Here is a 25,274-nt window from a genome sequence, read left to right as displayed (position 1 = left end):
ACTTATTGATTCAAGACATTTAAGCTTTTCATTTGTAATTAATTTGGAAGAATTTGCAGCCACGAGCTCAGCCATCTACACAGTCAGTGTTCACAACTTGCTAACAGGCTTGCTGCTAAATCACTATGCTAACGCATTAACAGCTACAGTAACTCTCGACATTCCACCCAGTTGTTTTGCGCCCCGACAGAAGCGCAAAACAATCAACAATATATTTTAAAAGTGGTCATTACTTATTTATTCACGTTTGAAGTGTCAATTTCAATCAGGCACTGATGTTATCCACCTAAGAAACACAGATAACCCAGAAACAGAATTGAAGCAGAAGCACAAGCACAAGCACAAGCAATCAATTGACCAGTGAGAATTCTCAAGATCTGAGCTTTTTCACGCTTTGACGTCACAATCAGAGTCAATCAGAAGCGTAAAAATAATCACAATAATAGTCGATTGTGAGATATTTCATGCTGTGAGATTTTTCACATGGCACCCAGCATTGGTAGTTTCAAAAGTAAAAAAAAAATCAAAACTCGGTATAGAGCATTGTTCACTTGAAATTCTAAAGTTTGTCAAGGATCTGCACAGCTTTCCACTAACAAGAGGGTAATTCAAATGTACAAAGTTCACAAAAGTTTTTTTTTTTAAACACTATTTTATTGGGATGATGGTCAATAAAACTGTTGTTTTTATTTTCTGTCCTATTTTATCAAATCCTTTTGTTTACTCACATGGGGGCCATGCACGGCCAACACTTGTCTTTAGCTGTCATGGTGATTGTTCTAATGCATCCCCCCACAGATGTTCAGTCACCCCTGCTTACACTAGTGTTTGAACATTGAGCACATGGTTTGACCTCCCATGTTATGTAAACACACACAACACCTCCCTATGGAGGAGTGCAATTAACATTTTATGGGTCATGTGACCTCATTTGAAAGAGGGGTGTCAGGCTCTCCTCGTCCTGATGAGAACTTCACAATTAGAAGTAGAAGAGTAAAAAAAGAGTAAACATAACAAGAAGCCTTAAAACTTTTTTTTAATGTGATACAATAGATTAGCTCTTTGAAATTAGATGGTTTTAATACTTCAATGAATGGATGAAATTTGAAAGTAAAACTTGAAGAGAACCAACATAAAATCAAATAAAAAATAGAATCAAGCAACTGGGGGAGGAAAATCCTGTTCTAAAAGAAAGAGGTCACATTTGTTTATTTTCCTGCCCTAACCAGTTTCCCCAATGGGGCCTTAGCTTTTGAAGATGTACCTCTTGTGAAGTCTGGAGCCTTAACCACCAAGGTCATAACCTCTGAACCTCCTCTCGGCCTGACCGCCCTCTGTCTCTCGGCAGCCCAGGATCAAGTGTTGTCCCGCAGCTGTGAGCTGGGCCCCCCTCCGCTTCACAATCCCATTCTTCAAAGGGCCTCTGTAAATATGACAACTGGCAGCATGATTTCAGTTCTTTCTTTTAATCACACCTGATAGCCTTTTGACCTTTTGACTTTCTCTGCTCCCCAGACCTCTCTGTGGGTGAACATAAATGTTTTGGTAATTATTACATGTCATAAATGAGTAATTATCTTGATATGTGGAATGGTGCTTTAAGATGAGTTCCGTGGTTACTGTAATAGTTACAATTCAATAGGTTAATATGGAGTGGACTGAAAATATAATGGTCTATTAGAGCTAATGGATAAATGCTCTGTTTACTAAGACAGTCTTTACTGTGTCAAGGATACTAGTCTCAAAGATGCACAGGGTTCACATTTATTCATTATTTTATTTATTAAAAAAAAAAATTGCACCAAAGAAAACAAGTGATAGACAACAATACAGATTTTTAAAAAGAATCATACAGAAAATGGTGTGCAGGTGTGGATGGAAGCCCAAGGTCTTAAATGAAAACCACACCCCAAAAAAGTATATACAATACATAAGTACACAAATTTAAAAGGTTTGTTAAAACAGATAACAAAACCTACTAATTATAAATGTATAAATTAATTGATCAGTAATCACGAATACATTTAATTTTTTTTGGTTTAAATGTGTGTGTGCCCTAAATTATTGATAAGGTAAAGAAATAACGCATTTTATATAGGCTGCATATTGATGGTCAAGTGAATACATGTAAACAGAGTGAGTGAAATATTAATGATCCCTAAGAGCGTCTCTCTGCAGTCAGAGCTTCAGCGCAGCAGCCTGCCTGCCTGTCCGTTTGAGGGATCTTGGCTGACAATGAAAGAGCATGGCTGACATCTGCAATGTCAGACAAGCACAAGGGTAAATGTTTTACAAACTGTCTGGGGAGAGCTAGTGGTGTCAATCTCCTGTCTGTTAATGTCTTCCTCCCAGGAAGGTACTCAAATCTTTTCCACCACTCTCCTTAAACCAAACATTTTACTAATAATTATGCTCTTCGCGGTGAGTATACAGTATTCCTACAAAATGCCTAAAGATTTGTTTGGTTATCCGCAATTACCCAGGCCAAATTTCACACTGAGCAGTAAAGTTCAACATTGGCCAGAACTGAAACTGCACAGTGCTTGATTGTGGCTATGTCCCATTATCCAAATTAAACACTTTAAAAAAACAACAATGCTTAAAATTGATTTGATCAATTTAACCCCATTTTCAATTCTCAAAGCACATTTTTTTTAAGGACACAGTTTGCTTGTGATTGTCTGTGTAGTTACATTCACATTTACATTTTAGTCATTTAGCAGACGCTCTTATCCAGAGTGACTTACAGTTAGTACTGTTCCACCACATATGACAACACTGTGGCCATGAACTTCCCAAGTAAACATTTCTCAAGAACCCCAGAATGAGAAAGGGCGGGTCAGTGTCAGCTGGTCTTGCTGAGACCAGATTGAGATGTGAACTTTGTGCCGGTGGAGGCCAAGGGGCATTTAGGGGAAACATGCTAAATTTAACTCTGTTGTTGACTGGTTTCTGATCTGCAGTTCCATGGGTTGAGGGGAGGGACAGAGGCTTTTTACTTACTGCATCTGGCATTCAGAGGAGATTTTGAAACATCTCCAACTCACATTGCTTGCGTATTTAAATGTTATTATGCATTGAACTGTGAAAGATGTGCAGACAGAGACGATACAAAGTGGGACATGAGGGGATAGGAGAACACATTTGCTATACATGAATCAGAAAACAATGTTCAGTACAGTACAAAGAAAGTGCCTGGACAATTGACAGGTAAAAACACAAAGAACACATAAAGAATACATTCATGAAAAACATGAATACAACTGAAAAACAGTTGTAGTTTGTTGCATGAAGTGGGGGTAAGTGAACTTGGCCTCAACAAACAGTCCAAATCTGGTACTATCAAGTTTGGTTGGATTTTACAGGACATAGGCCTCTGCTGGATGCCCTTTTTCCAAACCCAGCTGGCTAAACTAGTCCATTCAGTTGTCATAAAATCAATACTCACCTTGCTCTCAGACCTCAATAAATGCAGAGAGGGGAAAGGGAAGGTCAACTGTGAAGCGATCGTTCTAGCCAGGTAAGCTCTGTCATTTTGGTCAGTCCTACTACCAGCTCAATTTTTTTATGAGAAAAGAATTAAGTCAATTAAAATACGCAGGGATTACAATAAATTCAAGGTGTGCTTACACCTTACACTAGTAGTATCTCTGTTACACAGTAATAGCAAATCCAGCCAGACTGTCTTCTGGTATGTGAATATTTCAGTATATGCAGCCTATCATTTTTGTGTTTTAAACAAAAAAGTGCTTGTTTTCTTGGCAACAGTTGAAGTGAAACCAGCTATAATCAGCCTACAACATGGAAAATGTGTAATATCATGAACTTATTCAGGTATATATTTTCCCTCACTAGCATACTGTACTATTTAACAGATTTGTGCCACTGTAGCTGATGTTAAATGTCTGAATCAGATTTATTTGTACTACTGTCATGCATGTCACCATCCACCCCAATACCCCAGAGCACTTTTGATGCACTTCGACTAGTCCACCCCTCACTCTGCAAAAAGAAAGCTAAGTCTCTCTTTGGTTTATAACACCATATTGTTATATTGTTTGTTCCTAATAATAAACATGTTGTAACTGATAACAGGCCAAGTCAATAACATATAATTCACTGTTGGTCTATGTGAAAATCATCAATACTATATTCACATTGCACCAGCATTGGTCACTCTCAGTAACAATGCACCTTCAATGCATCAGTGTCTCTACTATCACGGGTGCTACTGTGCTGTTCTGCAGATACTCTGGTTGTGGGCTGGTGGTTCCTGAGAAGCTACAGGGCTGTAAGGTGCTGGATCTGGGCAGTGGCTCTGGCAGGGACTGCTTCATCCTCAGTAAACTAGCGGGCCAGAGTGGTCATGTCATCGGCATTGACATGACAGCAGAACTGGTAGGCTTACAGTGCCACACAATATATTTTGTGTGAATTCCCTATCTAATATCTTATCACAAATGAAACTGTGAATCACAAGTGATTTTCATACTATGTCCTTTACCCAGATCCTGGCATCACACAAATATGTCCGGTACCACCAGGAGAAGTATGGCTTTCTGCTGGGGATCTATTCGAGTGTCTTACTGAAGAAAATCACACACAACACATTTACAATGACAATCCCTCCTCTCCATCTCCTTTGAGCTAATAGTCTGTTAAGGGGAAATGCCTTATCTATTTACCATTTATTCACTGATTGGCTCACAGATTGATTCATCAATTTGTTCCCTGATTGGTGACCTGATAGGTTCCCAGATACCCTGACTAACTGATGTCTCTGCCTTCTTCCTGCCTGCCTTTAGGTCAAACTGTGCCATGTGTCTGTGTTCTGACAAGAAGCCGGTTCTCAGGGAGGCTTTCAGAGTGCTCAAGGTAACCTTCACACTCTTTGGTGGTCAGCCAATATCTCAGCATGATGCCGCATGCCTCACATAAAAATATAAAATATTGATTAAGTAGCAATGCTGAAAATTGGAAACAAGAATATGTGATTTACAAAGCTAATTGATTTACAAAGTGGCATCATTTTCATAAATCATTTGCTTTTCCTCATTTATCTTTGTTGGTATGTGAACCTATCATTACAACCCACAGTGTGAAATCAGATACTCTACTGCCATCTGCTGAAACTCTATTGCCATCTGCTGGAAAAACAATGAACTTTTGCTTATGGGGCTATGGTTTGATTTGCCTTCACCTGCAACATTGTAAAACATTTATTTTTGTAAAGATTAGCACCAAAATAAATGACCCAAATAAAACAAAACAAAAATTCTAAGATTTGTTATTGAATTGTAAAATAGCTTTCAATTCAGATCACTAAACTATTCCCTCATAATATATTCCCTCATCATATGATCTTCATTCAATAATATAGTATTTTGATTGTCTCTTGAGCCTTCTTGTCAGAACTCTGATAAGTTTTATAGATTGGAAAATGTTTAATTCATGTCAAATCCTATGTATTTATTGGAGGGTGGGGAACTTTACTTTCATGAGATATATTCCAGCAAGGCTGTTCCGGAACATTTGAAACAAGACCCAGTTCTGTTGGGTAAACAAGACCCAGTTCTGTGGGGTAAGAATGCTTGATTTCTGACAGTTGACAGAGTTAAAAGTTCAATGTATGCTATCTGACAGGAATAATGATGTTGAGCCAATGCGAGACCCAATAACACACTGTCCTAGATACATTAAATTATCAACAACATAGCAGTGGAGGGGGGTTTGAGTTGGTTGGGAATTGTTAATCTAATGTTGTGTTTTCTGTGTGTTGTGACAGGCGAAGGCTTGAGTGGTGCCCTCTACTGGCGAGACCTGATCTCTCTAGTGCACGAGGTGGGCTTCAGTACTCTATACATTCTCACTGCAAGCCACAACGTAGACCACAATAGTGAGCTACAGAAGAATGCAAGTAAGATGGCACATTAATGTCTGCCTCTCAATAATCTCATGAATAGGACAATGAGATGAAAGTAGACTTCAATGTCTAGCCAGGTGCCACAGTTCCATTCTCTGTTACCATCTCTCTTGAGCATTATTCTGAAAGATGATTGGGTGAGAACAAAGGAATGCATTGTTTCATTTCAACCACTTCCTTTAGCAACTATCAGATCAAAACATCTGTTTCTTTGTTTTCTTGTTCCCCACAGGTGGCATCACACACACCTCTGCAACTTACCACCTCTTCAAGTTGCCCGAAAATAGAAAGCAGAGCGACGCAGTGGTGGCTTACAAAGGAACGGTCTCTGACCATCCCGACCTATTGAAGTTTGACATGCCCCATTGTTTTGAGGTGTGTGTCCAAGAAATGTGTCACCAAACTTATTCCACTGATATCTGAGGTTTATTAAAAAGCTGGCAAGTATTCCTCTCCTCTTCTCCCTTTCTGGACCTGAGTTTTGCCTCTGAAAGGCTGTGTTTTGTGTTTCTGCTTGATCCCTACAGACAGACATAGAGGTAACAGTGGATGAAGAAATGGCAGCCGTGATTCAGCATTCCTGATTCTCCTCTGACTTCTCCATCCAAAGCTCAGTCAAACCTGCACCAAGCCCTAAATGTGCCCCTCAGGTAAACGCTCTAGTATATTTCCTCTAGGCTATCCAGAAACCATCATGCATTTGTATATTTTTCCACCATACATATAGACCATACCAATATGTGCTACATTACATAAAGAGAAAGAAAGAGAAATTCTAATCAGAAATTCTTATCATTGTAATTAATAAATCCTCATAAGTTGATCCTATGGTCATGTATCTGGAAGGGCTACATGTTCTCTGTTATGTAGAATTACAGCACTTTTCAGCACCTTCATCCCACTCAGGTCACAGCATCACTCTGAGCAGGAGGAGGCTTACCACACAGTTCAGCCCACTCAGTGTCTCAAAAGCCCTACTGCCGAATAGATAGATATATGCAGTCATCTGCAAGCACCAGTAGCTAATTCTCTTTCTCTCTCCTCTCCTTTGTGATGTGCTTTTCAGAGCTGCCACTTTAATAACCCCTTCCTACTTGCTGATAACCTCAAACTCCATTCAAAGTCCTCCACCAAGATTGGGAACACTGTAGAACCAGTGGAAAAGTATGACACTACCAACTGAAGGGAGATACTATTTTCTTCATTAAAATTAATATAATAAACATGTTACGTGATTTTGTTAACTACATTTTTTTTTGTGATCTGCAAATATATTTAATGTGGGCTCTGTTTCATTGTTAATAAATGGTTATTAGAAACGGACTGCGTTGGTCCCTAAGCTTACGCCACACATTTAAGGTATTAAAGAGTATTCTAACAAATACACACATCGTATCAAGGCTGTCTTTCTCTCTCTGGGAAAAATAAAGTTATTCAATTATATAACACATATTACCCTTATTAATAGTCATTGGTAATCACACAAGACACAAATATGTTCAAACCTTTAATAGTGAAGCTGACACGCTATTAAACCAAATCCAAACCGTTAGTTTTAAATGATTGGTTTCGTATTGGAAGAAATGGAAAGGGAAAGTATGCAAGATTACAGGACTGAAAATTGTTCATTACGTAATTCTAAAACTATATCAGTGACGTAAATGCAGTCCAACAAGGCAGTACTAATCAAAAACAGAAAAGCGATCGCTTACCAGCTGCATGCATTTTTCCTACATGCCTGCATTTCCCATGGCGCCCGCTATCGTACTGATTAACTGGGAGACATATTAACTGTTATTTTATTTCACTTGGATATAACTAGGTGTTTTTAGCTTTGGTTTGAATTTATTTTCGTTTCATTCTCAACCGGCCATGACCGTGGAGCAGAATGTCCTCCAACAGCATTCTCAGAAGGTAGGTACATCGTAGTGGCAATGTTTTCCTTCTCCGCCTGTTAGCTTGTCGTTTGTTCCCAAGTGTGGCGTCAGATCCTTGAGTCTTTTCTCAATCGATTGCACAGTCTCTGAAAGTATTTACAAACAACGTGCATCGTTAAATAATCCCATTGCATTGTCAAAAAAAACCATGAGGGCAGATTGGTATCTAACTACAGTAGCTAACTAGGTATCTAGACCTAGCTACATTGTCAGCAAGTTAGCTTGCTAACGTTACAGCTAGCCCCGCTAATATAAGTTTACCAACAGTGACACGCATATGAGGGCAACAGCTAGCTAGCTGGTAACGAGCTAATGTCGTCAATTCAGCATAACTAGCTAAGGTCGTTACTGGGTGGATAAATGTTAGCTATCTCAAGTTCAGACAATCTTTGCACTGTGATCCTCTGTCGTCAGATGCTAGCTAGCAGCTAACGTCAAATGTAGCTATATTGTTAGATAGCTAACTAACTAGTTAGCTAGCCAGCTAAGGAGTTAGAAGTCATTGACAGTTATTGACTGTTGAGAGGTTATAATAGCAAGTCACTGTTGCCTTCACCATGCAAGCCAGACACTTGACCCAGGCTGTGTGCTTGGTCTGGTTTGCTAACGTTACTCAAATTACTGCTGGGATATGTTTGTTTACTGCCAGCCAGCCAGGAGTGACAACAATGAGTGAATGCAAATGCGTTACTGCAAGCATGCTGAGTGAGGGTGTGGGCTGGCTAATTATGAAAGTTTACGTTGGACAGTATATATTTGATAAACACGTATCTAGTACAACTATGCAGATATGCATAATTGATTGTGTTTTGATTGTAAAATGGATTGTAATCTGATTTGGAGGAAGAGGTCCAACATTACTTCTTCATTTTAGTTAATTATTAGAGGGCAGAATGAGCCATAGGTTGTTAACCAACATTAACTATAGGAAGCAAATGACCTAGTCTAGTACTAGTGAGCTGGCTGCAGACAGCATAGCCCTCACACCATAGCAGCTGCTTACATAACTCAACTATTTAGGTAAGGTAGCTACCTACCAGCAGTATTACACTGTCATGGGATTTGTCTGAGGGTGTTACCATCCCTCAGATTACCATCCAGCACCGCATCCTTTGATCAGTGTTGATGGTGACACGATTTAACAACATTTGAGACTGTACTCTCTATGGACTTAGTTCAGAACAGCAGGAGGTTTATTACATTTACATCATAATGTTATTGGACTATATAAGGCGATTTATATTGCTGCCCTGTGAAATTGCAATACACCTAGGTAGTGAAACACAGTTATCATTCAAAACATCCGTATATTGCCATCATGCCTGGTTGCATGTAGGCCTAAATTCACTCACATTGGATACAGGATAAGATTAGCATTCCTGAAACATTATTTTGTTGAAATAAAATTGTATCTCTGAGAAATTAAGCAAATTGATTGCAACCAAAAATATCATTTTAATTTATCGGATTCATATAATCTTCAATAACAATAGTACCTAATCAATTAGCTTAATTTTTCAGAGAGCAAATTATATTTGGACAAAATAATTTTCAGGAATGCTGATCTTATCTGTTTCTAACTACAGAAATTATTTCAGAACAATCTGAGATGGTGGGTGTCGAAATCCTCTTTCTTGTGCTTTTTGAGGTGGAATGACTCAAAGGCTACTCCTGTAAACTCCTTGGTCTTGTGTAACACTTGGGAATGCTCATTCCTGTAAGGCTCGCTGTGCTGGTGTCATTCACTGGCACTGACCTCATGGTAAGGGGAGACTTTGTGCGACAGACAGACGCTCTAGACTTGCCACATGAGGATGAGTCAAGGTATGTGTGGGTCAGCTTCCAGACAACTGTTAGGGAAAAGGGGGCCTGACCTCTCTCACTCCTCTCACCCTCTGTCACATTCTGCCTGCTTGTAGCTAGCCAATATAATGCGTTCATAAACGTGACCAAACTAAAATGCACTTTCTACAGGACAGTGGCTCTTTCTCAACAATCTCAGTGAAGTACTTCAGTCTGCCAAAGTAGTTCACTAATACTTTGAGTCACTAAAACCACAACACTCCACTCAGTTGAGATTTGTTACCAAGTGGGCCACAGCAATGAATGATAATGTTCTGTTTAAGCAATAAAGCCCAAGGGGGTGTGGTATATGGCCTATATACCACGGATAAGGGTTGTTGTTAAGCACGACGCAATGCAGAGTGCCTGGATACAGCCCTTAGCCATGGTATATAGGCCATTTACCACTAACCCCCGAGGTGCCTTATTGCTTTTATAAACACAGTAATGCAAGGAACTACACATCTAAGTTGAAAATGTTGTTTTAATAAATAAGTTCATGATAAATACATTCCGCCTGAAAAAGTAGTCTGGACAAAAGTATTGTTGCTAGACTGGTTGCTATGCAACATAACCACAGGCTAGCTAGCAAGCTTACATTAAATGTATGCAAATACCGAGCATTAGCACCACTTCTAGAGTGACCAACACACAACAATTATTTATTAATGTTGATCAGAATGTTTCCATTTATTGTGCACGAATGGAAAAAATGGTCCTATGTTATTGTTTGTTGGCTCCACGCTGCTGGAAATTGATGCTGTTCTTTTAGCTGGGGGAGCTGCTGCTGTGTTGCTCCACCGCTTCCTCGCTTCCAGATTTGGCCAGGTTTCGAATCTGTGTCCACTGACAGACATTATTTCTCGTGCCTCTAGTCCGGCATCGGACAGTTTCTGGATCATGGTGGTTCGGAGGCAGTGGCATGTGTAAATCTGCTACGTGCCAGCTGTTTTGCAGATCTTTGGCAACAGTGTTGCGAGGATGTTCACTCCCATCGGCTCTTTTGTGTATCTGAAACATATAAGACAAAATAACTTTAGCTAATAGTTAGGCCTACATAGCTAACGGTTATATTGCCAGGATACATTAGAAAGATTTAGCTAGCTAGCAAACAGTGAACCATAAAAGTCCTGTAGAATGACGTTCCGCTCCGTTTTTGTTGTATTCCCAAACTCACAATGTATCAATTTTTCTGCACACCAGTCAGTGAAGCAGGTAGGTGCCCACTTTGTTTGTTTCACAATGTTCATTTCGGTTTCTCTCAAGTTAATCTAATCGCTTATTTTCTACATCGGCATGTCAAACTATTGTTAATGTAGCCATGTTATCAAGGTGAAAAGGCTAAACGTCATAGTCATGGTATACGGTCTCACATACACACGGCTAAATGCTGTGTTAGTCAATCATCATCCAGTATCCAAACTACCTGGTTTATGATTGGAATTAAGATACCCAATAATAGTGAGGTTCTTTAGAATTCCAGTCTGGGGTGGAGTGTGTTTGTTTGGCTCAGTCAGAGAGAACTTGGCCTAGCAGCTGTCTCTGGGTTTGACTCACCGTCCTAAGAGCACTGTCTAGGAGTGTTTACTGCCTAGCCTGCATGGGAGCTGGGCCAGAGAGACCGAGATAGAGGACTTGGTTGGTGCATTATTTATGTTCAGTTACTCTAACAGAGGTGTGAACTGTGTTTCCCTCTCTCTCATGGCCCTGTGAAACACAGGTGACCTAGGCAGGACCAGAGTGAAACTCTTTCACTTTTAACCCCCTGTGAAATATCTGGAGCTAGTTGCCAAGGAGCTGCTGCACAGTGGACACAAGTGGAGAACTAGTACACACTACGCACCCATATTTATTTTGACTCAAACATGGGCTATCCATGATGGCATCTTTGCAGCACAACAGCCACTTTTAACAGTGTAGGGCTTACTTACTGTACAAGCCTCTATGGCTGCTATCCAAGGACCTAGAATAGTGGCCTGAGCCTCAGGTCCTGACAGTAAGTGTTCTCCTTCATTGTTTGGAGCGGTGGAGTGCACTCGGCCAGGGTGTGTAATGCACTGGCTCATTGTTTAGTGGACACAGCCATTGTGTGGTGGTAAGCCCTTGCATCCCAGCTGGGGTTGACATGCAACAGTTACAGCAGGGCAGACATGAGTGCACAGTGCAGTCTCGTCCTCTCCACTAGCTAAAGCCTAACTGGTATTTAGAGAAATGGTCAGTGGTCCAGATAAGGCCTGCATGGATTCGGTAAAACATTGTAGCCTACTTGCAACGCAACACCCTCTGCAGCCTAGCGAGCTTGGTTCAATTATGATTCACTCAGACATTATGTGCTGCTGCTGATGTGCAGTTAGTGAAGTGATGGAGAGTGATGTGTGTCCTGTTATGTACTCTTCTCGCTCTCTCTGAATCTCTCTGTCCCCCCCACATCTCTGACTGCCTGTCTCTCTGATGACGTGTGCGTCTCTCGCTCCTGACAGCACCAGCAGACTCTACTGAACCAGCTAAGGGAGGTCACAGGCACCACAGACGTCCAGCTGCTCCAGCAGGCCCTGCAGGTAACACACACACACGTGCACGAGGCCCTGCGGTGCGGATGTAGTGATGTCACATTGAGAGATCTTGTTAGATTTCTCAATTTGCAATGTCTGAATGTGTTGATCAAGTTGTTGTATTTAGTCCGTAGTGCTGAGCAATTTAACTGAAATGTTTGTTTTTTCCAGTTATTAAACAACTAATTGACCAACGTCGGTTCAGTTACTTGAATTCCTTTTTGTTTTTTGTGAGCCCAACGTGCTGTTTCTCTAGAGAGAAATCAAATCATTCACGAGAGAAATCAAGTCAAGAACTCTGGGACAATAGGCTTAAAGGAGTTGTAGTTTTCATTTAGCAAATATTCAACCTAGTTCAGCACAGAAACGTGATAATTAACTACAATGACCCTAATCCATTGCGCCAGTTTTTTCAGGCTCGGACAGTGACAGATCAGAAGGGAAGAGGCAAAGCGAGTGGTTTCACTCTTGACAAAATCTGTCCAAAATAAGCCCAATGCGTTTCTATAGGCTTAATTTGCACCTAAGTTTGTCACCTGCCTTCCTGCCTTTGGCACAACAACTCCCATTGTTAGGGCGGAGACATTATATACAGATCTCTGGACGGATACACTTTTACGCCTGCTACGTTAGGCTAGATCATACAGTCATTGGGTTAGATACACACCGACCGCATATACCGCAACGAGAGGGATCAAGACAGTTTGTGAAAGTATGCCTTATCTACTTTAAATAACTAGTAAAATGATTATCAGACAGCTCTGCAGCATACTTAGGCAGGCTATAGCTAAATAGGATGACCAAAAACAGTACAGTATGGGGAGCAAATAGATACCGTTATATGGTCTGGCTGGCTGACTGCTACTGCCGGAGCAGAGATGATGGATGACTTTAAGGAATGAAAAATAGTCATCAAATGAGAACTAAGTAATATACACAACTGAAATATTGTATTATTTCATAGTAATTTCCTCTTTCTCTATTGGCGCCTAACCAATGTGGACCTGACAGAGACAATGGAATATTTGAACTGTTTTTTCAATTGAATGTTCACTATTTTTGGCTTAGAAATTTGTAATGTCATTATTTCATAATGCATTTAATGTTTAAAAAAATAATGGGAATCTAAAACAGTGATTTTAAATAATCTAACCAAAACCGAACCGACCTCAAAAAGCACTACTTGCTCAGCGCTATTAGTCCAACATAACGTTGTTTAAAATTGTCAATATTTTCCCTAGCGGATGTTGATTTTCAGGGATGCATTTCAAAATGGTTTGACGCAATTTGAAATGTTACAGATTTATGTTCTAAAATCTCCAGTGTGAGTTCTGGAAATTACTTATTTTCAACCAATTCATCAGCTCATAAGCTTTATTGATCTCCCAGAATAAGTGTTGATAGTCTACTTCTAAACCAGTCTGACAGTATAGCTGTCCCTGCAGGTCAGTAATGGAGACCTGGCGGAGGCGGTGGCCTTTCTGACAGAGAAGAACGCCAAGGTGCCCCAGAAGGATGAGGCTACCTACTACCAAACCACCCAGGTGGGCAACGACAGATACATCAGCGTGGGCAGCCAGGCAGACACTAGTGAGTACTTACCTCACCCAGCACTGCCCGGGGCAGTCCCTAGCCAGGGAGATACCAGTGAGTACCACAACCTACCTCATCTCAGGTGTATGCATAAGAAAAAATCTGTAGGCCTCAAACCCATTATATACAGTGCATTCGGAAAGTATTCAGACCTCTTGACTTTTTCCACGTTTTGTTACTTACAGCCTTATTCTAAAATTGATTAAATTGTTTTTCCCCCTCATCAATCTACACACAATACCCCATAATGTTTTTTTAGAAATGTTTGCAAATGAATACAAAATGAAGATATTACATTTACATAATTATTCAGACCCTTTACTCTAGTCTTCTTGGGTATGACGCTACAAGCTTGGCACACCTGTATTTGGGGATTTTCTCCCATTCTTCTCTGCAGATCCTCTCAAGCTCTGTTAGGTTAGATGGGGACCGTCGCTGTACAGCTATTTTCAGGTCTCTCCAGAGATGTTCGATCGGGTTCAAGTCCGGGCTCTGGCTGGGCCACTCAAGGACATTCAGAGACTTGTCTCGAAGCCACTACTGCGTTGTCTTGGCTGTGTGCTTAGGGTCATTGTCCTGTTGGAAGGTGAACCTTCATCCCAGTCTGAGGTCCTGAGCGCTCTAGAGCAGGTTTCCATCAAGGATCTCTCTGTACTTAGCTCCGTTCATCTTTCCCTTGATCCTGACTAGTCTCCCAGTCCCTGCCGCTGAAAAACATGCTTCACCGTAGGGATGGTGCCAGGTTTCCTCCAGACGTGACTTTGGCATTCAGGCCAAAGAGTTCAATCTTGGTTTCATCAGACCAGATAATCTTGTTTCTCATGGTCTGAGAGTCCTTTAGGTGTCTTTTAGCAAGCTCGAAGTGGGCTGTCATGTGCCTTTTACTGAGGAGTGGCTTCCGTCTGGCCACTACCATAAAGGCCTGATTGGTGGTGTGCTGCAGAGATGGTTGTCCTTCTGAAAGGTTCTCCCATCTCCACAGAGGAGCTCTGTCAGAGTGACCATCGGGTTTTTGGTCACCTCCCTGACCAAGGCCCTTCTCCCCCGATTGCTCAGTTTGGCTGGGCGGCCAGCTCTAGGAAGAGTCTTGGTGGTTCCAAACTTCATCCATTTAAGAATGATGGAGGCCACTGTGTTCTTGGGGACCTTCAATGCTTCAGAAATGTTTTGGTACCCTTCCCCAGATCTGTGCCTCGACACAATCCCGTCTCGGAGCTCTACGGACAATTCCTTCGACCTCATGGCTTGGTTTTTGCTCTGACATGCCCTGTCAACTGTGAGACCTTATACAGACAGGTGTGTGCCTTTCCAAATCATGTCCAATCAATTGAATTTACCACAGGTGGACTCCAGTCAAGTTGTAAAAACATCTCAAGGATGATCAATGGAAACAGGATGCACCTGAGCTCAATTTTGAGTCTCATAGCAAAGGGTCTGAATACTTATGTAAATAAGGTATTTCTGTTTTTAATACTTAATACATTTGCTAACATTTCTAAAAACCTGTTTTCACTTTGTCATTATGGGGTATTGTGTTTAGATTGATGATTTTTATTTAATACATTTTAGAATACGTTTTTAACGTAACAAAATGTGGAACAGGTCAAGGGGTCTGAATACTTTCTGAATGCACTGTATGTGAATGATTAACATTACTGTCTCCCCTAATTCTATTTCATCATATTTTGCCAATCGTTCCCATTCAGTTTCGTATTGAAGCTCTAAGTGAGCAGTTAACATTGTATAAAGGTCTGTGGGATGGCTGTTAGCAGGATGCCTCCTGGTTCTCATGCGAGACAAGGGGTTACGTTGTTGAAATTACATGATGTCATCTCTGGGGAATTTTCTGAGATGGGCACGAGAAGTCCTGCCTTTACTGCAGAGGCATATCCTTCTCCGTTCAGGAACACCGGAGAAGGTCATATATTCTGACATGCCCCTTTTGACTTTCATGCAGGAATGGCCTAATTAATGAACTTACTCACTCCCTTGGATATGTGTCAAATAAGGAAAACAACAATCTATAACAGAGGTGTCAAACTCATTCCACGGAGGGTCGGGTGTCTGCAGGTTTTTGGTTTTTCCTTTCAATTAAGAGCTAGACAACCAGGTGAGGGGAGTTCCTTATTAATTAGTGACTTTAATTCATCAATCAAGTACGAGGGTGGAGCGAAAACCAGCAGACACTCGGCCCTCCGTGGAATGAGTTTGACACGTGACCTATAACCTAACCCAGTCAATGGAATTGAGTTGTCTGGGAGGAGGGAAAAATACCTTTTGCTCTGTTTACTACTCTGATGATGACTCACCTTAGTCTTTTTATAGGTTTGTCTAATATTATAGGCTACTGCACCACATTTTAAGCTCTCCTCTTCCCTTTGTGGTCTTTTAAGCTGGGATAAAAAAATTAAGATTGTCTGTCTGCCCTTTCCTCTCAGCCCGTCTGTGAAACACGGCAGCATGACTGGGATTATAAAATTAGTAAGGGTGGGATTCTAACTTGGGGTACTTAACTTTAAGCGTAAATCGTGCATTGATGTCAGTGGAAGAAAAACTTGAGTTATGTTGTGAAGAAGGTCTAAGTACTCTATATATGTAAGTAAGGAGTTGTACGTGTGTGTGTGTTGTTTTAGACGTGATTGACCTGACTGGTGATGATAAGGATGACCTCCAGAGGGCAATCGCTCTCAGCCTGGAGGAGTCCAGCCGGGCCTTCAGGGAGACGGGCATCACCGACGAGGAGCAGGCCATCAGCAGGTACACCAGTCAGGTGTTTGAGTGGCATGTCAACAATCTGTGTTTGAGGGTATCAGACTGAGCAAGTCGCTGTGCAGTTTCGCTAATATTTTGAGTTGCGAAACGTCAACAATATGCTTTATTCACATTGTTAGGGCTTTGAAATAATAAAATATCCTTTGATGAAAGTGTTTTCTTAGATGTGTTGTACTCTGCAGAGTTCTGGAGGCCAGCATAGCGGAGAACAAGGCGAGCCTGAAGCGGACACACACTGAGGTGTGGAGTGACTCGCCCAACCCTCACGACAGGAAGAGGATGGAGAACTGCCCCGTCGGGCTCAAGAACGTGGGTAACACCTGCTGGTTCAGCGCCGTCATCCAGGTGGGGACAAAACACACACACCCTCCCTTTTGACTCTGCGAAACATCTTATATCAATGTAATGTATTCAATATAGGCCTAGACCCTCATCCTCTTATGGCATGGATGTAGAGCTCTTTGTAGAGAGACTTGGAAAGACTAGCCCTCCCCGTCATAAGGTATGGATTACGTTGTTACTGTATAGACCCCCTAGTAGAGGGTAAAGTGAGCTGAAATATGCTGAATGAACACTGGATACACCGTCACATGGTCCCTGTCTGCCTGTGTGTAATGGGACTCCTTAAGGAGACAGCACAGTCACACATTTCAGCTCTGTCTCTTCCCAGAATTAGAGATTTACTGAAAGCAGGTGATAAAATGAAGTTACAACTCAACTAATCGTTCTCCTTTTCTAATTATTTCATCCCTTTTATCAAAAGGAATGGAAGTTTGGTTCGTAACTTCGAACGCTAACATTCTTCTGTAATCCATCATACCCATACAGCATTCCAACAGCTAGTAGCAACAGGGTGATAACATCCATAGTAAAACAGCTGTTGACTACCTCACTATACAGCAACATGCATGATCTCTTTTGATAGTGCGCAAATGTTTAGTGCTGGTTGAAAGGTAAATTTATGTTATTCAAGAAAACTGACTCGTTCCGATCTGTTTGTTTCCAGTCTCTGTTCAACCTGCTGGAGTTCCAGAGGCTGGTGCTGCATTACTCCCCTCCTGCCAGAGTCCAGGACCTGCCTCGCAACCAGAAGGTGAACCACCTATCATCCTTCACTCACCCAGACAACTCATATCAACTCTCAGCAGTGACGCTTAGGTCAAATCCCCCTGACCAATACGCTACAGAGATAGTGGCACTGAAAAACTCCCCTTGTGTTAGGAACATATGTTAAACCCTGGGAAAAGGTCAGGTTAGCTCTCTCCTGACTTTGAGATCCATGGCCCTCAGCTGGATAGCTATCATTCCTGTTAGCCTCTGAGCTGGGCTCTGGCCCTCTGAAGAGAGGCTCTGGCCCTCTGAAGAGAGGCTTGACCCTCTGGGTTGTAAAATCAATGCCCTCACTGTGCAACATCTCTATTTGGTTGCAGCGTGATCTGATTTCCCCTCAGGTTCCAGTGGTTCACGCTGCCCCCTGACTTCCCAGTCGATTCAGCATAGCCTCTCCCCCCTCTCTCTCTACAGCAGCTGCAGTCTCTTCCTCATTGGTTTCTGCAACTGCAATCTTATCTGCACAGCACGTTCCTCCCAACCGCTTCCCATGGAGCCCTCCATAGGGTTAGTGGTTAGCGCACATCCGCTAATCTGGGATAAGCCTCTGCTGCTGTTGCCATATAGCGGCACCCAGTCATCTTGGGGTCTGAAGCTTACCGTATGCTTCCCAGTCGGTCGAAACAGTTTGTGCATTATGCCGAAATCTTGATGGTTTTGGCAGTTATGGTCTTCGGCAGTTTTTCTTTCAGCTGTTTGTGCAAAAACAAATATTGAGGAAAGTCGAAGTTCGGTAGCCAAAGTCTATTCCCCTTCGTCGGTGATTGGTCAACTGGTCAACAGTACTACTCCTAGTGAGAGTGGGAACATGAAGTGTTTGTTGTAATTCAACGAGAGATGACTCGTTTTCATGCCAATTTTTTGACTTGAGAAATTCTGCGCTAAACATCTTAGTTAGATGTAAAATTGCGCGACTAAGACCTCCTCTGCAAAAACTTAAATCAAGAAATCGGTCATTTAATTTTTTTCTTGGATTAATGCAGACTATTTTGAGGAAGTGTTTCTGGCTATGTTGTTGCTACGGCGTCTCAATAGGGACAAACGGTATTATTGCCCCTTTTTTCTTGTTTTTCAACAGAAGGCCTTTTTAGACAGGGTTTCCCAAACTCGGTCCTGGGGCGTACCCTGGGTGCATGTTTAGGTTTTTTCTCTCGTCAAGCTTTGATTATTTCAATCCGCTGTGTAGTGCTATGGCAAAAACCAAAACGTACACCGGGGGGCAGGACTAGGACCAGGACTGAGTTGGGAAACTCTGTTTTAAGGGTGTATGCAAGGCACGTACGTTCACGTCGCCTATCCAAGTTCTGCTAGTATGCGTACGCCTTTAGTCTCTTGTCCCTCTAATATCAACGACCCACTGCTGAACGAACAGAGGAGGGACCCTTCTAGGGCTTAGACCCTAACCTGTCATCAATAGCCGCGACCCTCGAGCACAGAGAGAACGTTGCTCTAGTTTTCTTTAATCTGCTCTTTCTGTCAACGAGGCTCGACTTCGAAGCAAGGCTTTGCTCTTTGCTCTCAACACGCACCATAGGCTTAGTGTGTAATTTAGAACTCATTCATTCATTGCCAGTAGTTGTGATGCAGCCAGTCAGTGTCCTAGTGTATATAGAGCAGTGGAGGACACCCTCTGGTTGTCACATCTCACACCAGCCCCAGCTCAGATTTACTGGATCAGCTCAGCATCACTAGGCTCCAACAGAAAAACACATTCCCTCGCATAAAGTGGGGAAATACCCGTTCTTCATATTTTGACAGGCACACTACAACCATCATAAAGCACTGAATTTGAAAATATTATAATAGGTATTATAGTATTACTTCTCAATTCAGTCTCTACGGTCTGAAAGATGGTTAACATTAAAACCCTGGAATATGACTGTGATTTGGAAACCATTATTCCCTTACTCTAGAAGGTGAGTTGTCATGGTAACTAACGTCCCTGTGTGTGGTTCCCGATTGTCATTCCATAGGAGCACAGGAACCTGCCCTTCATGCAGGAGCTGAGGAACCTGTTCTCACTCATGGTCGGTTCTAAGAGGAAGTACGTGGACCCATCGCGCGCCGTGGAGATCCTCAAGGACGCCTTCAAGTCCAGCGAGTCTCAGCAGGTAAACCTCCTAGCTATCCCTCTGTAATGCCTGCTATGATAAACCAATCAATCTATCCTTCAAATGTATTTATAATGCCTTTTTTACATTAACAGTTGTCACAAAGTGCTTTACAGTAACCCAGCCTTGACCACTCAAAGCAAGCAACAGCACAGTGGCAAGGCAAGACAAAATTATTTATAAAGCCAGCTATGCCATCCATAGTCATCCAGACATCTGCTGTGATCAAATTCATTGTATTATTTGATCCAGCAAGTGTAACTATGGGGTACATGGACAGGGCTACAGGGGCTTGCTGTAAAATACATTTCTGACTGGAGCAAATGCTCTATTGAGCAATCAATTTGAATTTGGTTAGGCTACTCCAGTAGAACAATGTCTAATGTACACTACATGACCAAAGGTATGTGGACACCTGCTCTTCGAACATCTCATTTCAAAATCATGGGCATTAACATGGAGTTGGTCCACCCTTTGGTGCTATAACAGCCTCCACTATTCTGGGAAGGCTTTCCACTAGATGTTGGAACATTGCTGCGGGGACTTGCTTCCATTCAGCCACAAGAACATTAGTGAGGTTGGGCACTGATGTTGGGGCGATTAGGCCTGGCTTGCAGTCGGCATTCCAATTCATCCCAAAAGTGTTTGATGGGGTTGAGGTCAAGGCTCTGTGCAGGCCAGCAAAGTACTTCCACACCGATCTCAACAAACCATTTCACTTTGCGGCTGAGCCGTGGTTGCTCCTTGACATTTCCACTTCACAATAACAGCACTTACAGTTGACCGGGGCAGCTCTAGCAGGGCCGAAATTTGACGAACTAACTTGTTGGAAAGGTGGCATTCTATGACTGCCACATTGAAAGTCACTGAGCTCTTCAGTAAGGCCATTCTACTGCCAATGTATTTTTATTTTTTGGGGAAAAAAGATATTGGGCACTAGATCCGCTTGAATATTGCAAATAGATTGGGGCTTCTATCAACTGCCAGTGTTTGTCTATGGAGATTGCATGGCTGTGTGCTTGATTTTATACACCTGTCAGAAACGGGTATGGCTGAAATAGCCGAATCCACTAATTTGAAGGGGTGTCCACATACATATCTGGTATACACTATATACATAAAAGTATCTCTTTTTTTAAGCGACCAAGATACCATTATTTTGTCAGTTGGTAAATACATGATTCGAATTCTCCCTTACCTTCCCATTGTCCCTTGTCTCTTTGGCTGAGGACCCGAGCCCTCCCTTAAATATTTGGCTGAGTCAGCAAGGGCAACAAGGCCCAGGGAAACAGCAGACGTTGGAACACCAGGCCCTCCCCTGTCCCCCTGACACCATCAACCTCGCTTGTCTATAATGTTAATCCCTAGACCACCAACCTCCCCCTGAACTCTGCTACAAATATAGATTTTGACGGAAGGGGGATTAGCTCCTTTATACTAATATGCTGTAATGTAATGGTAATATGACACACAGTCCCAAAACTGTTCAGTGTCTGCCCCCCAAAACCCGATAATGCTGAGCTAATGTTTCTGTTAAGGTCCTGTGAGGTTGGCCGTCTGACTACTGTACTCATCAGAAATGTCCGCGGTCCGCTCTGCTCTGGCCCCTTTGTGTGTGTCTGGGGTTAGAGAAGCGTTGACCCCAATCAGAGGGCACAATGGACGTCTGTAAAGGACCCTCTGGGCTGTTGGTTGCTTTTGAAGCCTAACAATTACATTTGACCCGACTGGGGGGATACAAATCGAGTCCCTCAGTATAATCCCACTTACCTCCTTTCCATGTTTTAAACCATGGCTAAGTTCTCTAGGTCTAGGAGTTCTAGGCCTATTATATTCTACTGTGATTTTAAATGATTGGATCTGTGCTGCTGGGCATAGTTAGAGCCTGTGTAAACTCTTCACTCCTCACAGGTGCCCTTAAAGCATTGTTCTAATTGTCCGGTCTCTATGTTGTGCCCTGAAAGCAGCTTTCTAATTGGTCTGTCTTTGTGTACTGCCTGTAAGTAGTGTTGTAATTGGTCTGTTTCTCTGTGTTTCCTGAACAGCAGGATGTCAGTGAGTTCACACACAAGCTGTTGGACTGGCTGGAGGATGCCTTCCAGATGAAGGCAGAGGAGGACAGGTATGGCAAAATACCTCGCTAATGTCAACACATGATATAAGTCTATAAAAGCACATGAAACACATACACTGTGTGATTCATCCTCCTAGGAGATAATGGGACACATGCCCTCTCTGTGTTTTCATACAGTATGTACCGTAGTGAATTTAGTAAGCATTTTATGAAGGTGCCTGTGCAAAAGGGTCTAGGATCATTATTCACATGGCTTAGAGGCCTAAACGTCCTCTTCCACTTGTGTGTGCGCACTGTGACTCACCCCAATGAGTGTGTGTTTTGACTCTGACCTCTTTCGGTTCCCAGAGATGGCAAGAAGCCAAAGAACCCGATGGTGGAGCTGTTCTACGGCCGCTTCCAGGCTGTGGGGGTTCTGGAAGGTAAGAGAGGGAAGCAAACATGTTAGAACCTCCCTGGTGTAGGAGGATAGGTGACTGGAGAGTGAGAGAGAGATAAGGCTCAGCCGTCTGATCCCTGCTTCGAGGTAGCAGCAAAGAGAGAGGTAGAGTCCTTGCCCCTGGTAATTGTTTTAAAGATGCACTCTCAAACGTATAATTTCAGCCAGTAGTTTTGAAAGTGGTGCTCACAAGCCAAAGGTGGTCCCTGTTTTTTGTGTACTACGTCATCAACTTTTGTACTAGGTCATCCATTTCGTATGATATGTTCCGTCCTTTGTTTGTGCAATTCGAATGATACAGTGGGGAAAAAAAGTTTAGTCAGCCACCAATTGTGCAAGTTCTCCCACTTAAAAAGATGAGAGGCCTGTAATTTTCATCATAGGTACACGTCAACTATGACAGACAAAATGAGAAAAAAAATTCCTGAAAATCACATTGTAGGATTTTTTATGAATTTATTTGCAAATTATGGTGGAAAATAAGTATTTGGTCACCTACAAACAAGCAAGATTTCTGGCTCTCACAGACCTGTAACTTCTTCTTTAAGAGGCTCCTCTGTCCTCCACTCGTTACCTGTATTAATGGCACCTGTTTGAACTTGTTATCAGTATAAAAGACACCTGTCCACAACCTCAAACAGTCACACTACAAACTCCACTATGGCCAAGACCAAAGAGCTGTCAAAGGACACCAGAAACAAAATTGTAGACCTGCACCAGGCTGGGAAGACTGAATCTGCAATAGGTAAGCAGCTTGGTTTGAAGAAATCAACTGTGGGAGCAATTATTAGGAAATGGAAGACATACAAGACCACTGATAATCTCCCTCGATCTGGGGCTCCACGCAAGATCTCACCCCGTGGGGTCAAAATGATCACAAGAACGGTGAGCAAAAATCCCAGAACCACACGGGGGGACCTAGTGAATGACCTGCAGAGAGCTGGGACCAAAGTAACAAAGCCTACCATCAGTAACACACTACGCCGCCAGGGACTCAAATCCTGCAGTGCCAGACGTGTCCCCCTGCTTAAGCCAGTACATGTCCAGGCCCGTCTGAAGTTTGCTAGAGTGCATTTGGATGATCCAGAAGAGGATTGGGAGAATGTCATATGGTCAGATGAAACCAAAATAGAACTTTTTGGTAAAAACTCAACTCGTCGTGTTTGGAGGACAAAGAATGCTGAGTTGCATCCAAAGAACACCATACCTACTGTGAAGCATGGGGGTGGAAACATCATTCTTTGGGGCTGTTTTTCTGCAAAGGGACCAGGACGACTGATCCGTGTAAAGGAAAGAATGAATGGGGCCATGTATCGTGAGATTTTGAGTGAAAACCTCCTTCCATCAGCAAGGGCATTGAAGATGAAACGTGGCTGGGTCTTTCAGCATGACAATGATCCCAAACACACCGCCCGGGCAACGAAGGAGTGGCTTCGTAAGAAGCATTTCAAGGTCCTGGAGTGGCCTAGCCAGTCTCCAGATCTCAACCCCATAGAAAATCTTTGGAGGGAGTTGAAAGTCCGTGTTGCCCAGCGACAGCCCCAAAACATCACTGCTCTAGAGGAGATCTGCATGGAGGAATGGGCCAAAATACCAGCAACAGTGTGTGAAAACCTTGTGAAGACTTACAGAAAACGTTTGACCTGTGTCATTGCCAACAAAGGGTATATAACAAAGTATTGAGAAACTTTTGTTATTGACCAAATACTTATTTTCCACCATAATTTGCAAATAAATTCATTAAAAATCCTACAATGTGATTTTCTGGATTTTCTTTTCTCATTTTGTCTGTCATAGTTGACGTGTACCTATGATGAAAATTACAGGCCTCTCTCATATTTTTAAGTGGGAGAACTTGCACAATTGGTGGCTGACTAAATACTTTTTTTCCCCCACTGTATGTTGCGAATCCAACTCGTACTATATCCCCCTAGGGTCTATTGACGCACCATTGCGTCAATCTAAGTTACATAACAAAAAACTCCCCATCAAAATCTGTCAGTTTTAAGCTAGAGATATGTTTCAATCCACTGCATCCGCCGCCAGTGTTGCACTTCCGCATCTGCGGTGAAAGGTGGCAGAGCTAAAGCGGTGTTTGTCAGACCATGCGACAGCCTGAAAATCGTTCTTCTCACGAAAACGTCTGTAGCGTCCGAACAGTTTGACCTACAAACTATTATGACCACTCTATTGAAAGGGGAGACTCTCACAAACACGATGGTGTTCTCCCACAACTGTCACAGGACTTGTCTGAAGGTAGCTGATACCGGTTTAAAAAAACAAATGGAAGTATCAAGTTAGTTTTGTGCCTACCCCAAAAAAGGTGTTAAATATGTGTAATTGTAAAAAATAAATAAAAAAATCCTAGATTTAGGACAGACACTTCAAAACCTTGTTTCTTATGATTTCTTTTTTGACTGTCCTTTTTGCCATTTATGAATGTGTTATATATATTTTTTGTATACCTAAAGGGATCCTAAAATTCCAAATGAAATAGCTAAATAATCCATAGTATGGCCATCTTAAACAATTCCATATGTCAGTTTAGCACCTCCCGCCACCCCCCCCCCCCAACATCTTAGACTCAAAATCTACGAATTTGTTGTGCTTAACATCCTGGAGTGCATCTTTAATGAGATGTGGCACATGTAAAAGTACCGGGGCTGCAGAGCATTGATCCTGGAGGACCTTGACGTCTGACTGACATTGTGCTTATTATGCATGACGATACTGGCTCAGAACCGCCAGACACAAAGCTGGGCCAGCAAGGCAGCTTCTGCTCCTCTCCTTATGACCTTAATGCCTAATTTGCATGTCCGCCAGCTTTCCCTCTCCACTCTCTGGGTTCAGTTTTTTTTCTGGTCAGTCAGCACTCAGCTGCTGTAGTCAGTGCAGTGGGTCGGCTGAGGCTCTGCAAATGC

The 25,274-nt window shown here is 42.3% G+C and overlaps 2 protein-coding genes across 7 annotated transcripts in view; both read left to right on the top strand.

The window, feature by feature from the left end:
• Positions 1 to 3,413: 3,413 nt before the first annotated feature.
• LOC121574326 (arsenite methyltransferase) lies at positions 3,414 to 7,307 on the top strand. Its single transcript, XM_041886942.2, has 10 exons — positions 3,414 to 3,520; positions 3,769 to 3,834; positions 3,915 to 4,398; positions 4,509 to 4,549; positions 4,806 to 4,875; positions 5,479 to 5,581; positions 5,786 to 5,917; positions 6,156 to 6,298; positions 6,451 to 6,573; positions 6,990 to 7,307. The coding sequence occupies exons 3-9, from the start codon at positions 4,189 to 4,191 to the stop codon at positions 6,505 to 6,507; spliced, it is 756 nt and encodes a 251-aa protein (XP_041742876.2). The 5' UTR covers positions 3,414 to 3,520; positions 3,769 to 3,834; positions 3,915 to 4,188; the 3' UTR covers positions 6,508 to 6,573; positions 6,990 to 7,307.
• A 318-nt stretch (positions 7,308 to 7,625) lies between these two features.
• LOC121573589 (ubiquitin carboxyl-terminal hydrolase 25-like) overlaps positions 7,626 to 25,274 on the top strand; it is a 42,556-nt gene continuing 24,907 nt past the window's right edge. For 3 of the 6 annotated variants that reach the window (XM_041885683.2, XM_041885681.2, XM_041885679.2), the window contains exons 1-9: positions 7,626 to 7,837; positions 12,183 to 12,260; positions 13,700 to 13,901; positions 16,481 to 16,604; positions 16,802 to 16,964; positions 17,626 to 17,712; positions 19,703 to 19,840; positions 21,886 to 21,962; positions 22,263 to 22,336. In XM_041885683.2, the coding sequence (XP_041741617.2) occupies positions 7,796 to 7,837; positions 12,183 to 12,260; positions 13,700 to 13,901; positions 16,481 to 16,604; positions 16,802 to 16,964; positions 17,626 to 17,712; positions 19,703 to 19,840; positions 21,886 to 21,962; positions 22,263 to 22,336 (985 nt within the window). In that variant the 5' untranslated portion in view covers positions 7,626 to 7,795. The remainder of the gene's footprint in view (positions 7,838 to 12,182; positions 12,261 to 13,699; positions 13,902 to 16,480; positions 16,605 to 16,801; positions 16,965 to 17,625; positions 17,713 to 19,702; positions 19,841 to 21,885; positions 21,963 to 22,262; positions 22,337 to 25,274) is intronic. The other 3 variants (XM_041885685.2, XM_041885682.2, XM_041885680.2) reach the window with 2 other exon arrangements.

This window comes from Coregonus clupeaformis, chromosome 9, assembly GCF_020615455.1.
Source record: "Coregonus clupeaformis isolate EN_2021a chromosome 9, ASM2061545v1, whole genome shotgun sequence".
Lineage (NCBI taxonomy): Eukaryota > Metazoa > Chordata > Actinopteri > Salmoniformes > Salmonidae > Coregonus > Coregonus clupeaformis.
This window is presented reverse-complemented; position numbering and strand designations above follow the sequence as displayed.

What these genes read in the sequence shown, in the direction of transcription:
- LOC121574326 (XM_041886942.2), top strand. Translation starts at nt 4,189, where the DNA reads ATGCACCTTCAATGCATCAGTGTCTCTACTATCACGGGTGCTACTGTG. An exon ending in GTCCGGTACCACCAGGAGAA is followed by an intron (nt 4,550 to 4,805) that starts GTATGGCTTTCT and finishes GCCTGCCTTTAG; the next exon opens with GTCAAACTGTGCCATGTGTC. An exon ending in TGAGCTACAGAAGAATGCAA is followed by an intron (nt 5,918 to 6,155) that starts GTAAGATGGCAC and finishes TGTTCCCCACAG; the next exon opens with GTGGCATCACACACACCTCT.